We start from the raw sequence: 12089 nt of genomic DNA, 5'->3' as shown, positions 1-12089 counted from the left end.
ATCTATGGAAGCAAATAGATAATTCTTCACCTTAAGATCCTTCAGGTTCATCTCGGCGAGCTCGGTTCTTTGCTGTCCAGTCAGGATGACGTTTCTCTCCGGTCTCGTGATCCTTGTCTCTATAAGATCCCACCATTCTTTTGATCTTAACATGTTCTCCATGAGCATTGCCCAATGCTCATAATCACCATCGAACTTCGGGATGCTGATCTCCTTATCACTCATTCTCACGTTTGCTGTTGTAACACTGTTTACGACAAGTACCAACTGATTTGCTCTGATACCACTTGTTAAAGGTAAAGCAGAACAAAACTCAATTGGATATGAATAATACTCGTCTTTCTTATTTAAATCTGAACGCTTCTTTGTCTCTTAAATAGACTAAAGAGCTTAAACAAACTAGATCCTAAAAGTACTGCAACTACTAGTACTTGCTTCCTACAAACCAGGAATCAAGACTTATTCAATTACTTGCTTCCTACAAACCAGGAATCAAGACTTATTCAATTGATTGAATCAAACTCAAACTAAAACAAACATAACGACAACTTATTGTTTCACAAAGGACATTAGAAATAATCAAAAGTTGTGTTTAGCACCATGGCATAAATTTATAACCTTTGTATTTATCATCTGATTTCTAATGTGTTTTGTCTAATTGATGTTAGACTAACTAATGATGTTAAACTGTTTTCTAAAAAAAAGTTCTGAAATTTTTCCAGAACAGGTGGACTAGGTACTATTCACAGCCTCACAGGTAAGTAAGAAGACAATCTTAATTAAACTTATTTTAGAATGAATGTTGGACTTATCCTTTTTGTAGACATTGAATAACATTACTAACCTCTATTTTGAATAAAATGGCATGAGCTTGCATATGCTGTTTTTCTTTGCTTCATATTGTGATTCCAACCAACAATTCTTCACACTTTTAACTTCATCCTTAATATGTCAAAAGCATAATAAATATGTTAATATACTTCAAGTTCACATGTCTAACACATAAGAAAATTACTTAATCATCACTGTTTTTTTGTTACTTGACAATAGAAAAACTAAGTAATCTTATTGTCTTTCAATAAGGGAGAAAATATATTAGAAATTTCAGAAGTTAAATCAAAGCATCTCATATCTTTTAAGCATAGAGCCTTCTACACGCATGAAGATTTTTCTCATCAATGTTCCTGTAAAATAACTGAAAGTAAAAAAAAAAAAAAAACATATAATATATTCGTAGTCGAGAGACTATGTGCTACCCATTTAAAAATTTAGAAAAAGAAATCACTGACTTTACAATTAAATTGTAAACATCAAAACTATATGTCCCGATTAGAGACCATAAATCTATTGATGCCAAAAGATTAAGCATTTGTTAAACCAGATAATTGTTATCATTTGGGTTTTTTTTTTTTTTTCTTTTTGATTTGGGGAGGTTTGTCTGTTAAACAAAAACAGCTCCAGAGACAAAGAAGTATAAATTGTATAATCATGACTGTTTTCGGATTAGTTTGGACCAAGATATGGAGAATAAAAATATCTAAAAATTGATACTAGCACTCAACAATTTCACAAAAACACCAACGCTATTAACGACATAACTATTGAGGATTAAAGTTTAAATTATTTAAAGCTTAGAATTATATTTAAATCTCTAAAGAAATACAACACATGTTTCGGAGTAGAAGAAATTATTGAAAGACAATCTACATACCATTTTTCGAGATAGAAGAACTCGAGACCTCATAATCTCGTACATGTGCGAGAGGACCACAAGACGAATATGTGGATCAGAGGAGAGGTAGTTTTCGTATAGCAATTGACAATGCGTATCAGATCCTTGACAGAGTAGTAGATTCTTTAGATGGCAGTGGCCGTAGTGATTGGTGTGGTGGCGGATTTGAAACGGTGATGAGTAGTGGAAGAGGTGGAGGAGGATGGAGAAGGTGAGTGATAAGATCGAGGAAGTAGGGCTTTATCAAATAATGGGTTATGTTTAGTTATTCGAAACTCGAAAATATAGTGTTATATTTTTTTTGTCTACGGCTGGGCAAAATAACCAAGAACCAAATAACTGACTGATCTGAACCCAAAAATTCCAAATCGATATCCCTAAAATTAAATACTCTTGCAAAATCCAATTTCAATTTTCTTTCTATTTTTCCTTGATTATATTATTACTTTTTCAGTTTTTGTTTTTTTTGTTATATTCTATTAATTTCGGTTAGGTACGGTTATCTATTAAATATCTGAACCGAACTGAAATTTATTAAATACCGAATGATTATTATATTACTATATCCAAACTAACCAACACTGAACAGTTATCTGAATACCCATGCTAACCGAAGAACATGTTAATGTCCGAACAAAAATCGATTTTATATTCATGTCTTCAATTCCAGTATTTGTACATACTAATTACTCATGTAGATTTTACAGAATAGGTTTTTTGGGTCAAAAGATTTTAAAATCTGTTGGGCTGGTCTAACATGTCGAGATTGATCCTTTTTACATCTCTGTTTAGGTTATCCAGTTCATAATGTTTAATCATTTTTGGCAGATTTTTATGGAATTTGATTGTTTATATGTTTCGTAGAAATTTATGTGATTAATATGGTTCACAAGTTATCTGGATTCGCAAACCAGATTGAAACCAAACTAATATAAATTTAAGTAATAAATACTAGACTAAATCAATATATGTATAAATATAATTTCGGACGTATGTGCGGGTCTGAACCTAGTTTACTATAAGCAAAGAATGTTTTGGGTTGTCATTTCCACATGAATGAATAATGGTGAATAAGAACAAAATCTAATTTGGAATTCATCAACAAACGGGTAAGGAGATCGCAAGATCTTACTTGCTGCTTGTGGTTTAGAAAGATCTTAAGCTATCTTGATTCTCTTTTACAATATCTTGAATTGGTTCTTCGGAATTGTGTGAAGTATCTACACTTGGTCTTGAAAAGCTCGGAGTCTCTTGAATCGCATCAACAGTATTATGAATTGTAACCGCGGGTAAAGATAAAAGAGGTTTAGGTGGAATCTGCAGAGCCTCAAGACTTCCTTCTAACATTTCAACTACTTTGCTCACTGGTGGACGATCAAATGGATTGGTCTGAATACACCAAAGACCCACCAAGACCATCTTTTTTACTATCTTCTCATCTTCTTTGTCTGTTATTTGATCTGCCAAAAAGCTCATGTTTTCTCCCTTCTCAAGATCTTTATAAATCCAATCTGGGAAATACATTGAAGTGTTGTTGGATCCATCATTCATTTCTATGCTTATCGCTCCAATCATCTCAAGAACCACCATTCCATAACTATAGACATCCGACTTATGAGAAACTGCTCCAAATGTTTTGGAAAAAACTTCAGGGGCAATATACCCCGCCGTGCCTCTCGCTTCTAGCATTGACATTATGCTTTCATTATTCTTGCACAACTTAGCAAGACCAAAGTCTGAAATCTTGGGGCAAGAATCTCCGGCAATGAGTATGTTCTGTGGCTTTATATCAAAATGTACAATCCTTGATATACAACGGTTGTGCAGGTACTCTAGGCCATGAGACACACCTACCGCAATGTTAAATAACGTTTTCCATTCCATCTTTTCTGACATCTTCTGAGAGATGAACTTGTCGAGGGATCCATTCGGCACAAACTCATATATTATAGCTTTCTTGTTCCTTTCAAAGCAGAATCCAAGCAGAGAAACGATATTAACATGAGATGTCCTGCTCATACTAGCTACTTCATTGATGAATTCTTCCCCATTCCCATTTGACTCTTTTAAGATTTTCACTGCTATATCTCGGCTGCCATCAGGTAACTTCCCTTTATAGACAGTTCCAAATCCCCCTTTTCCAAGAACATTTGCGAATGATTTTGTCATCCTCTTGACTTGTACATAACTATATCGTTTCAACATTACAATTTCTTCAATGTTTTGCCCATTCGGATCACTCTTTTTCATCTTATATGCTCTCACCATTACCACAACCGCAACAATGATCATCAAAGCTAAAACTGATGAAATTCCTACAAGAGAAGAAGCATCAAAAGTTACGTGCTATATACATATAACGTTAATGAATAAGACAGTTGATTGTAATAACACACGGTTGAAGTGTACCAAGTATGAGTTTTAGCTTCCATGGTTTGGCTGCCCTGCACAAATATTTTTAAAAGTTATGTCATTTTCTTGTTGTTTTCGTTAGTGAAATTGTTTTAAGCAAAACTTTCCCACAAAAATTAACTTTTAAACATATAAAGTCATAAGCGATTAATTCACTTGCCTGTGCTCTTCGCCGGTCCACAATGGAGGTTTTTGTACAGATACTATCAAACAAAGATTTCGATTCGATTAACAAAAAGAAAAAATAATTAGATGCATTTCATGCTCGAGTTTTCTTGTCGCTCAACCAGGTTTATGAGTTTATCAATCTATATTTCTTATAAATGTTTAGATATCATGCGAGACATTCATTGATGGAAGTGTTCTTTTCCAACAAGTAACTTAAATTACGTATCACCAATATATACATATAACTTGTAATATATTAAACTTTGGGCATCAAAATTACACCATGCTATTTTTAGTTTTACAAAAAGAGAATGTAACAGTGTTGCACATACTTTAGCTAAATCTGGATGTAACGAGAAGTTGCATTATGCTGATTATGTATTATAGCCCAAATGGCTCTATGAAACACTTTGTAATGATTTCCCCTAAATTCAATATATTTTCAATGTGTGTGGGAAAAAAAAGAAACTTACAAGTAGTAAACCCACTAATTTGTAGTGTACGAGTCTATGACCCTCTAATATAATTCACATTGTGATTATAGTGCCAAAATTATGCATAATGCTTCTTCTTTTTTGTCAACATCATAATAAGTAGTTTTTTTAAGAAGAGAAATCCAGGTACAAAAAGAAAAGTGAAGCATGGGAGAGGGAGGCGATGTTAGGGTTTTGGCGACGGAGGTGCGGGATGCTACCATGATGGATGTTGGGGATGGGAGTAGACCACCAGGAGATCCACCAGACGGAGCGGAGTGGGTGAAGAGGGTGACGGGTTTCATGACAGGGGGGAGGCCTTCGCCGGAGGCGATGTTGGGGAATGAGTTTGTGGCGGAGCGAATGCATCTGGCTTTCCCAGATGGTGAAGATGGGGAGCCAGTGATTACTATCGAGGAGGAAGTCCTGGAGGCCATGAATGGGTTGTGGAAGCAGTGTTTGATCGTAAGAGTTTTAGGGAAAAATGTTGCGATACAGGCCTTGACCAAGAAACTACGAGAGATGTGGAAACCAAAGGGATGGATGACAGTGACGGATCTACCACACCAGTTTTACATGATACGTTTTGAGAAGGAGGAGGAGTTTATTGAGGCGCTCACGGGAGGGCCATGGAGGATGTTTGGAAGCTATTTGTTGGTGAAACGGTGGTCATCGGATTTTAATCCTATGAGTGATGAAATAGTCACAACTCATATATGGGTTCGTCTGTCTAACATTCCGGTAAACTTCTACCACCAGGCCATATTATTTGGCATTGCTAAGGGGTTGGGGACACCAGTCAAAGTGGACACAACTACACGTATGTTTGAGCGAGCACGGTTTGCTAGGGTTTGTGTGGAGATTGATCTATCCAGACCTCTGAAAGGGTCCGTGTTGGTCAATGGAAACAGATATTACGTTGCATATGAGAGGATGTCAAACATTTGTTCGGGTTGTGGCATTTACGGCCATGCCGTGCATAATTATCCAAAGAGGGTCATGGAGGATACGGTGGCAAATATAGCGGAGAATGTGGCCGAGAAAACTTCTCGTAGTGCCCCGGCTGTAATTAGGTCGCAAACACAAAATGAGGATGGGTTTACGACGGTAAGGAGGCGTGGTGGTGGGACGGCAGATGCTCCTCAGGTTTCGAATTCTTAGGCAAGTAACCCGAAGGGTACTTTGGGTAGAAATCTGCAGGCGATTCCCCGTATCGCAGATTCACCAAATCTCGCAATATCAAATCCGTTTGAGTTATTAGAGGAAGATCAGAATATCCAAATTATTGGGGAGAATATGTTGACTTCAGAAGTGAATAAGGAAAACATCCCTCCTCAAGGGTTTCCCGAAAGAAAGGAGTGGCAGCCAAGTTATTGAAAGGGTTTTCACTGGATCGGTGGGGCAGGACAAGGGCCCAGTTCGAGAAAGCCCAAAGGAGAGAAATCATATTAAGTTTCAGGCCAGAAGTGGGCATGGGCCGAAACAGAATTATAAAGGAAAGAACATGCCCACTCCAGGTCTTCTCTATGGCTTGACGATGGGAGAGACGGAGATGTCAACCGCAGGCAAGAGACTGAGAGTGGAAAGCGATGGAATTGGGCACGCTGGTGGGAATTTTAGCGTACCTAGCCCGTGTGATGAGAGGCCGATAACTCAACTGGAGGAGCCAATTGAGGATTCAAATGTGGATTCGCGGATGTTTGTGGAGGCGAACCAGTCGGAGATGGAGACGAATCCTCTCGTTGATTCAACAGGAGCGATGGATGGGAGAAGCCAATAAAAGTCTGCCCCGGTAGTTTGAGTTACAAGATCATATTATTGACGAATTGCTTATTATGGAATTGTCGGGGGGCTAATAAACCAAACTTCCGACGAGCCATTCGTTACATGTTGAAGAAATTTAAGGCTGAGGTGTTAGCTTTGTTTGAGACACACGCGGGTGGAGATAGGGCACAAAGGATTTGTCGAGGCCTTGGGTTTGACAAGTCCTTCCGCGTTGATGCGACAGGTCAAAGTGGTGGGATATGGTTACTTTGGCGGTCTGAGGTGGGTGAGTTGGAGATTTTGAAATCCTCTTCTCAGTTCATTCACGCAAAAATTACGAAAGATGAGGAGAACGTTCACTTAATAGTGGTCTATGCGGCACCTACAGTGAGTCGAAGGAGTGGATTATGGGGTGAGCTGCGGGATGAAGTGAAAGATCTCACAGAACCAGTATTAATTGGAGGTGATTTTAACACTATTGTGAGATTAGATGAACGGTCCGGCGGAAACGGGAGACTGTCACAAGACTCTGTCTCCTTTGGAGAATGGATGAATGATCTATTGTTGATAGATATGGGGTTTAAAGGGGGTCAGTTCACATGGCGTAGAGGTCGAGAGGAAAGGACCTTCGTGGCAAAATGGCTCGATCGGGTTTTGTGTTGTGCAGCTGCAAGGTTGAAGTGGCAGGAGGCGACGGTTATACATCTCCCTTTCTTCTCCTCTGATCATGCTCCTTTATACCTCCAGTTGCTACCGGAAGTGAGAGGCAATCCTAAGCGCCGTCCCTTCCGTTTTGAGGCAGCATGGCTAAAGCATGATGGTTTTAGAGATTTACTTGCTGTGTCATGGAATAATTCGGTGTCAACGCCCGAAGCTTTACATACTTTGCGCAAGTTAAAAAAGTGGAATAGAGAGGTGTTCGGAGACATTCAGAATAAGAAAGAGAATCTTATGGCGGAGATTGCATCAGTTCAATCACAATTGGACGTTTTGCAAACGGATGACTTGCTAGTGAAGGAAGCGGCGCTTATCAAGGAGTTTGACATTGTTTTGGAACAGAAAGAGGTGCTTTGGTTCCAAAAATCAAGGGAGAAGTTCATTGCTTTAGGAGATCGAAATACAAGGTACTTCCATACCTCACAATTGTCCGCCGCCGAAGGAACCGTATTGAGATGCTCAAGGCAGAGGATGGGAGTTGGATATCTGATGCTAAAGATTTAGAGGATCTCGCGATCACTTACTACAAAAGACTGTACTCGATGGAGGATGTTGATCCAATTGTGGATAAGTTACAACCAGAAGGTTTTGCGCCGATTTCAGACAGGGATTTAGCTGTTCTTAATACAACCTTTTCAGCATCTGAGGTGGAGGGATCAATGAGGAGTATGGGGAAGTTCAAAGCACCGGGGCCAGATGGTTTTCAGCCGGTTTTCTACCAGGATTGTTGGGATGTTGTTGGAAACTCGGTGACGGATTTTGTACTCCGTTTTTTCGAGTCGGGGGAATTGTCGGAGAAACTAAATGATGCCTTAGTGGTGTTAATTGCGAAAGTTGCTAAGCCAGAGAGGGTGACACAATTTAGACCTATTAGTCTATGTAACGTCCTATTCAAAAGCATCACAAAGGCGATGGTGATACCTTTGAAAAGGGTTATGCCCTTGTTGATTGGACCAGCACAAGCATCGTTCATACCAGGCAGGCTTAGCACAAATAACATAGTGAATGTACAAGAAGCTGTACACTCAATGAGACGCAAGAAAGGGAGAAAGGGTTGGATGCTCCTTAAGTTGGACCTTGAAAAAGCTTATGACAGGATCAGATGGGACTTCTTGGAGGATACGTTAAAGGCTGCGAGACTCCCTGACAAATGGATCTTATGGATTATGCAGTGTGTAACAGGCCCATCGATGAACTTACTATGGAATGGGGAACAAACAAAAGCTTTCAAGCCGGAGAGAGAGCTGAGACAAGGGGACCGTTATCACCATACATGTTTGTTCTTTGTTTGGAGCGACTGTGTCATCTAATAGATAAGGCTGTGGGTCTGAAGGAATGGAAACCAATTTGTTTGTCGAGAGGTGGTCCACAACTGTCTCATGTTTGCTTCGCTGATGACCTTATTTTGTTTGATGACGCTTCTGTCAGTCAAATAAGAGTGATTTGGAACGTTCTGGAGAAGTTTTGTCAAGCTTCAAGCCAGAAGGTGAGCCTATAGAAGTCCAAAATCTTTTTTTCATAGAATGTGAGCCGAGATCTCCGTAATCTGATCAGCTCCAAGAGTGGGATACAAATGACACAGAATCTGGGCAAGTATCTGGGAATGCCGATTCTCCACAAGAGAATTAACAAGAACACCTTTGGAGATTCCTCGAGAGAGCGAATTCAAGACTGGCTGGCTGGAAAGGACGACTAATGAGTTTAGCTGGGAGAATAACTCTTACAAAAGTGGTTCTATCGTCTCTGCCGGTTCACGCTATGAGTACCATAATACTGCCCGAGTCAACACTGAGTGCTCTAGATAAAATATCTAAAAACTTCATTTGGAACAGCACGACGGAGAAGAAGAGACAACATTTGGTTTCCTGGGAACACATATGTTTACCAAAAGAGGACGGAGGTTTGGGTCTTCGGATGGCTAAAAAAATGAACAAAGCTCTGATTGCAAAAATAGGGTGGAGGATCTTATTTGATACCTCGAGTCTGTGGGCACGTGTTTTGCGCAAAAAGTATAAGGTCGGGGATGCTTCCTGGTTTGTGACGAAGAGTAGTTGGTCGCCAACTTGGCAGAGTATTGGCGCGGGATTAAGAGATGTAGTGATCCCGTGTCTCGGCTGGGTGCTTGGGGATGGTAGCATGATTAAATTCTGGAAATACAAGTGGTTAGGAGACTACACCTTAGAATATTTGGCACTGGTAATAGTTCCGGATGACATTAAATGCCTCAGAGTAAGAGAGTTATGGCGTGAAGGAGTGGGATGGGACTTTACTCGGATTGCACAATACCTTCCCGAGTTCGTGTGCCTGAAGTTAAGAGCAATAATGGTAGATATTGTGACGGGGTCGCGAGACAGAATTTCTTGGATTGCTAGTACAGATGGAAGCTTTTCAGTGAAATCGGCGTATGAAAGCCTGACCAGGGATACAGCCCCAAGACCGAATATGGAATCATGTTTTAGTATAATTTGGAGAATGCTTGTTCCGGAGAGGGACATAGTTTTCTTTTGGATGGTGGCTATTCAAGTAATCATGACGAATGTAGAAAGACACCAAAGGCACTTGAGTAGCTCGGGGATCTGTCCGGTTTGTAAGGGCGGGGAAGAAACAATTATTCATGTCATTCGTGATTGTCCTGCAATCTCAGGGGTTTGGGACCGAATTTTACGGCCTTCTCGACGAGCAGAGTTCTTTAATCAGTCGCTCTTAGAGTGGATTCATGCCAATCTGGTTACTAACTGCGAGAGTAATGGCAGTCCGTGGGCTACTTTGTTTGGTATGGTTGTGTGGTGGGGATGGAAATGGCGTTGTGGTAACGTATTTTGTGAGAATGGCAAGTGTAGAGACAGGGTATGCTTTGTTAAAGATATCTCACGAGATGTGTTTAATGCTCACTTGGCTTCTAAGGCTAACACTCGAGAGATTATGCGGGAGACAAGGCAGGTCGGATGGCAAGTTCCAGAACAGGGATGGGTTCGGCTTAACACTGACGGTGCTTCACGAGGTAATCTGGGACCGGCCACGGCTGGTGGTGTTTTGAGGGACAAGGATGGGCAGTGGTTAGGCAGTTTTGCTCTCCACATTGGAGTTTGCTCGGCACCTCTTGCCGAGCTTTGGGGAGTCTACTACGGTTTGTGTCTAGCATGGGACAGGAAGATTCCTCGGGTAGAGCTTGTAGTGGATTCGGAGCTGGTAGTTGGGTTTCTAACGATAGGGATAAGTGACACTCACCCCTTATCTCTCCTAATACACATGTGCTATGGCTTTATTTCAAAGGACTGGATAGTCCGAATTTCTCACGGGTATAAAGAGGCTAACCGTCTCGCGGATGGGTTAGCCAACTATGCTTTCTCTCAACCTTTTGGGGTGGTTCTATTTGATTCATGTCCGACTGCTGTTTTTTTGGTTTTTGAGGAGGACTCTCGAGGAACTACGTTTCCACGAAGAGTTCGGATGTAATTGTTTTTTATTTTTTTCGTAATAAAGTTGAGGAGACTTAGTCTCCTCTTTCTTACCAAAAAAAAAATCATAATAAGTTTTAATAAGTATATGACTCAATATAAAGTTATAAACCACTAGAATATACTGTACATGTATTCAAGTGATAATACAAAGTGGCCTAAAAATCATATATTAAAATAATGACCACAAATAAATGTCCTTTATGTATATATTAGATTTATTGGCTTTCCAATAGTGGGATAACGTAAATGATTAGAAGCGAGTGGAGGGGAATGAACCTGGTTTTGTTAGGCTAGACGGGCAAAACGTGACAACAAAATTGGAGGAGCGAGGACATGTGAAGGTGCTGATATTAGTGTCGTAGGTGTAGCTATACGCGCCTGGGCACGTCTTGTTGAAACTCTCTGAGTAGATCGTCCGCTTGCATTCTTTCGGTCCTACAACACTTTTTATACCGACACAACAAATTTCCGGCGAGGGGGTTTTCTGACACGAAGTCCTGCAGGCATACGGATCGCTCGATCCGGTATCGCTATTATATAACCTCAGCTCCGATGGACACGTCTTGTTCAACTCAACAACGCATCCGATGCTTTTGCACTTTTCGTTCTCAGGTGTCACAAGCAAAGGAAGGTTGTAACCATTGATGACGTTGACGTCGTAGTAGTCATCCCTATTTTCAGAAGCGAGGTTAAACTCGGCTAAAGTTGCCAGATGCTGGGAAGGACCGGAGCACTCGATTTGGCCTGAGTTACAGTCTCCGGTGACGCATGAGAATCCACCTGATGAGTTGGTCGTACAGAGCGTCCTACCCCAGATATAACCTATCCATGAAGACGTCACGTTGATGGTACGCCGCGTATATCCCTTGTCCAGAAGGAAACCCGTTGGCTGCAGCTCTCCGGCGTAAGCATAGCTTGCAGGCCAAATAGGGTGTTCGCATTTGTTTTCTATCGTAATGGTCCTCGACATCACTACAAATAACAAAAACCATTAAGAAATTTGTGTGATAAACCAGACTCCGGCACGGTTCAAATTTCAAAATGGAAAACGTACGTACCCGTGACCAATAGATGTGAAGCAAGGAGGAAGAGCAACGCCATTTTTACTTGAAAGATGGAGTGCTGACAAAACGACTTAATATATGAAAATTATCTACTTCTTTTTAAAAAAAAAAAAACTTAAGAGTAAAGTAGTCCACATCTTCTACCAATCTTACCGTGAAGTTTCATGCAATCTATGTGGAGGATGTTAAAGGGATTATGTAAGTCAACAATTAAACTAATCACATCATTTATTTTGTCCTTTCATGTGTTTTGTTTTCATTGTCTGGTCTTTTGAGGTAATTACTAGCTACCTCCGTA

At 40.3% G+C, this 12089-nt stretch overlaps 1 protein-coding gene and 1 long non-coding RNA gene across 6 annotated transcripts in view; both read right to left on the bottom strand.

Moving 5' to 3' along the window:
• LOC147923772 (uncharacterized) overlaps window positions 1-2088 on the bottom strand; it is an 8955-nt gene extending 6867 nt beyond the window's left edge. For 2 of the 4 annotated variants that reach the window (XR_015586905.1, XR_015586904.1), the window contains exons 1-2: window positions 1712-1999; window positions 845-942 (exon numbers count right to left, since the gene is read on the bottom strand). This is a non-coding gene — a long non-coding RNA (uncharacterized LOC147923772). Of the gene's footprint in view, window positions 1-844; window positions 943-1711 lie in introns of all 4 variants that reach the window. The other 2 variants (XR_015586906.1, XR_015586907.1) reach the window with 2 other exon arrangements.
• A 639-nt stretch (window positions 2089-2727) lies between these two features.
• On the bottom strand, window positions 2728-11959 carry LOC147923771 (PR5-like receptor kinase). 2 transcript variants are annotated; one of them, XM_087495532.1, is made up of 5 exons: window positions 11786-11959; window positions 11004-11699; window positions 4305-4347; window positions 4142-4176; window positions 2728-4047 (listed from the first exon to the last, which is right to left on the bottom strand). In XM_087495532.1, exons 1-5 carry the CDS (start codon window positions 11826-11828, stop codon window positions 2879-2881), a joined length of 1986 nt encoding a protein of 661 aa, XP_087351658.1. In that variant the 5' UTR covers window positions 11829-11959; the 3' UTR covers window positions 2728-2878. The 2 variants fall into 2 exon arrangements, with proteins under 2 accessions (XP_087351658.1, XP_087351659.1); XM_087495533.1 differs by lacking the exons at window positions 11004-11699; window positions 11786-11959 and adding an exon at window positions 4782-4905 and having other exon boundaries at window positions 4305-4557.
• Between the last annotated feature and the right edge of the window lie 130 nt (window positions 11960-12089).

The sequence above is a fragment of the Camelina sativa genome, chromosome 17 (assembly GCF_030686135.1).
Source record: "Camelina sativa cultivar CO46 ecotype springtype chromosome 17, ASM3068613v1".
NCBI lineage: Eukaryota > Viridiplantae > Streptophyta > Magnoliopsida > Brassicales > Brassicaceae > Camelina > Camelina sativa.
This window is presented reverse-complemented; position numbering and strand designations above follow the sequence as displayed.

Coding starts and splice junctions, on each gene's coding strand:
- LOC147923771 (XM_087495532.1), bottom strand. CDS start 11,828: ATGGCGTTGCTCTTCCTCCTTGCTTCACATCTATTGGTCACGG. Junction 11,700..11,785: donor TTCACATCTATTGGTCACGG/GTACGTACGTTT, acceptor TGTTATTTGTAG/TGATGTCGAGGACCATTACG. Junction 4,348..11,003: donor GTCTAGCCTAACAAAACCAG/GTTCATTCCCCT, acceptor TTTGTTTGATAG/TATCTGTACAAAAACCTCCA.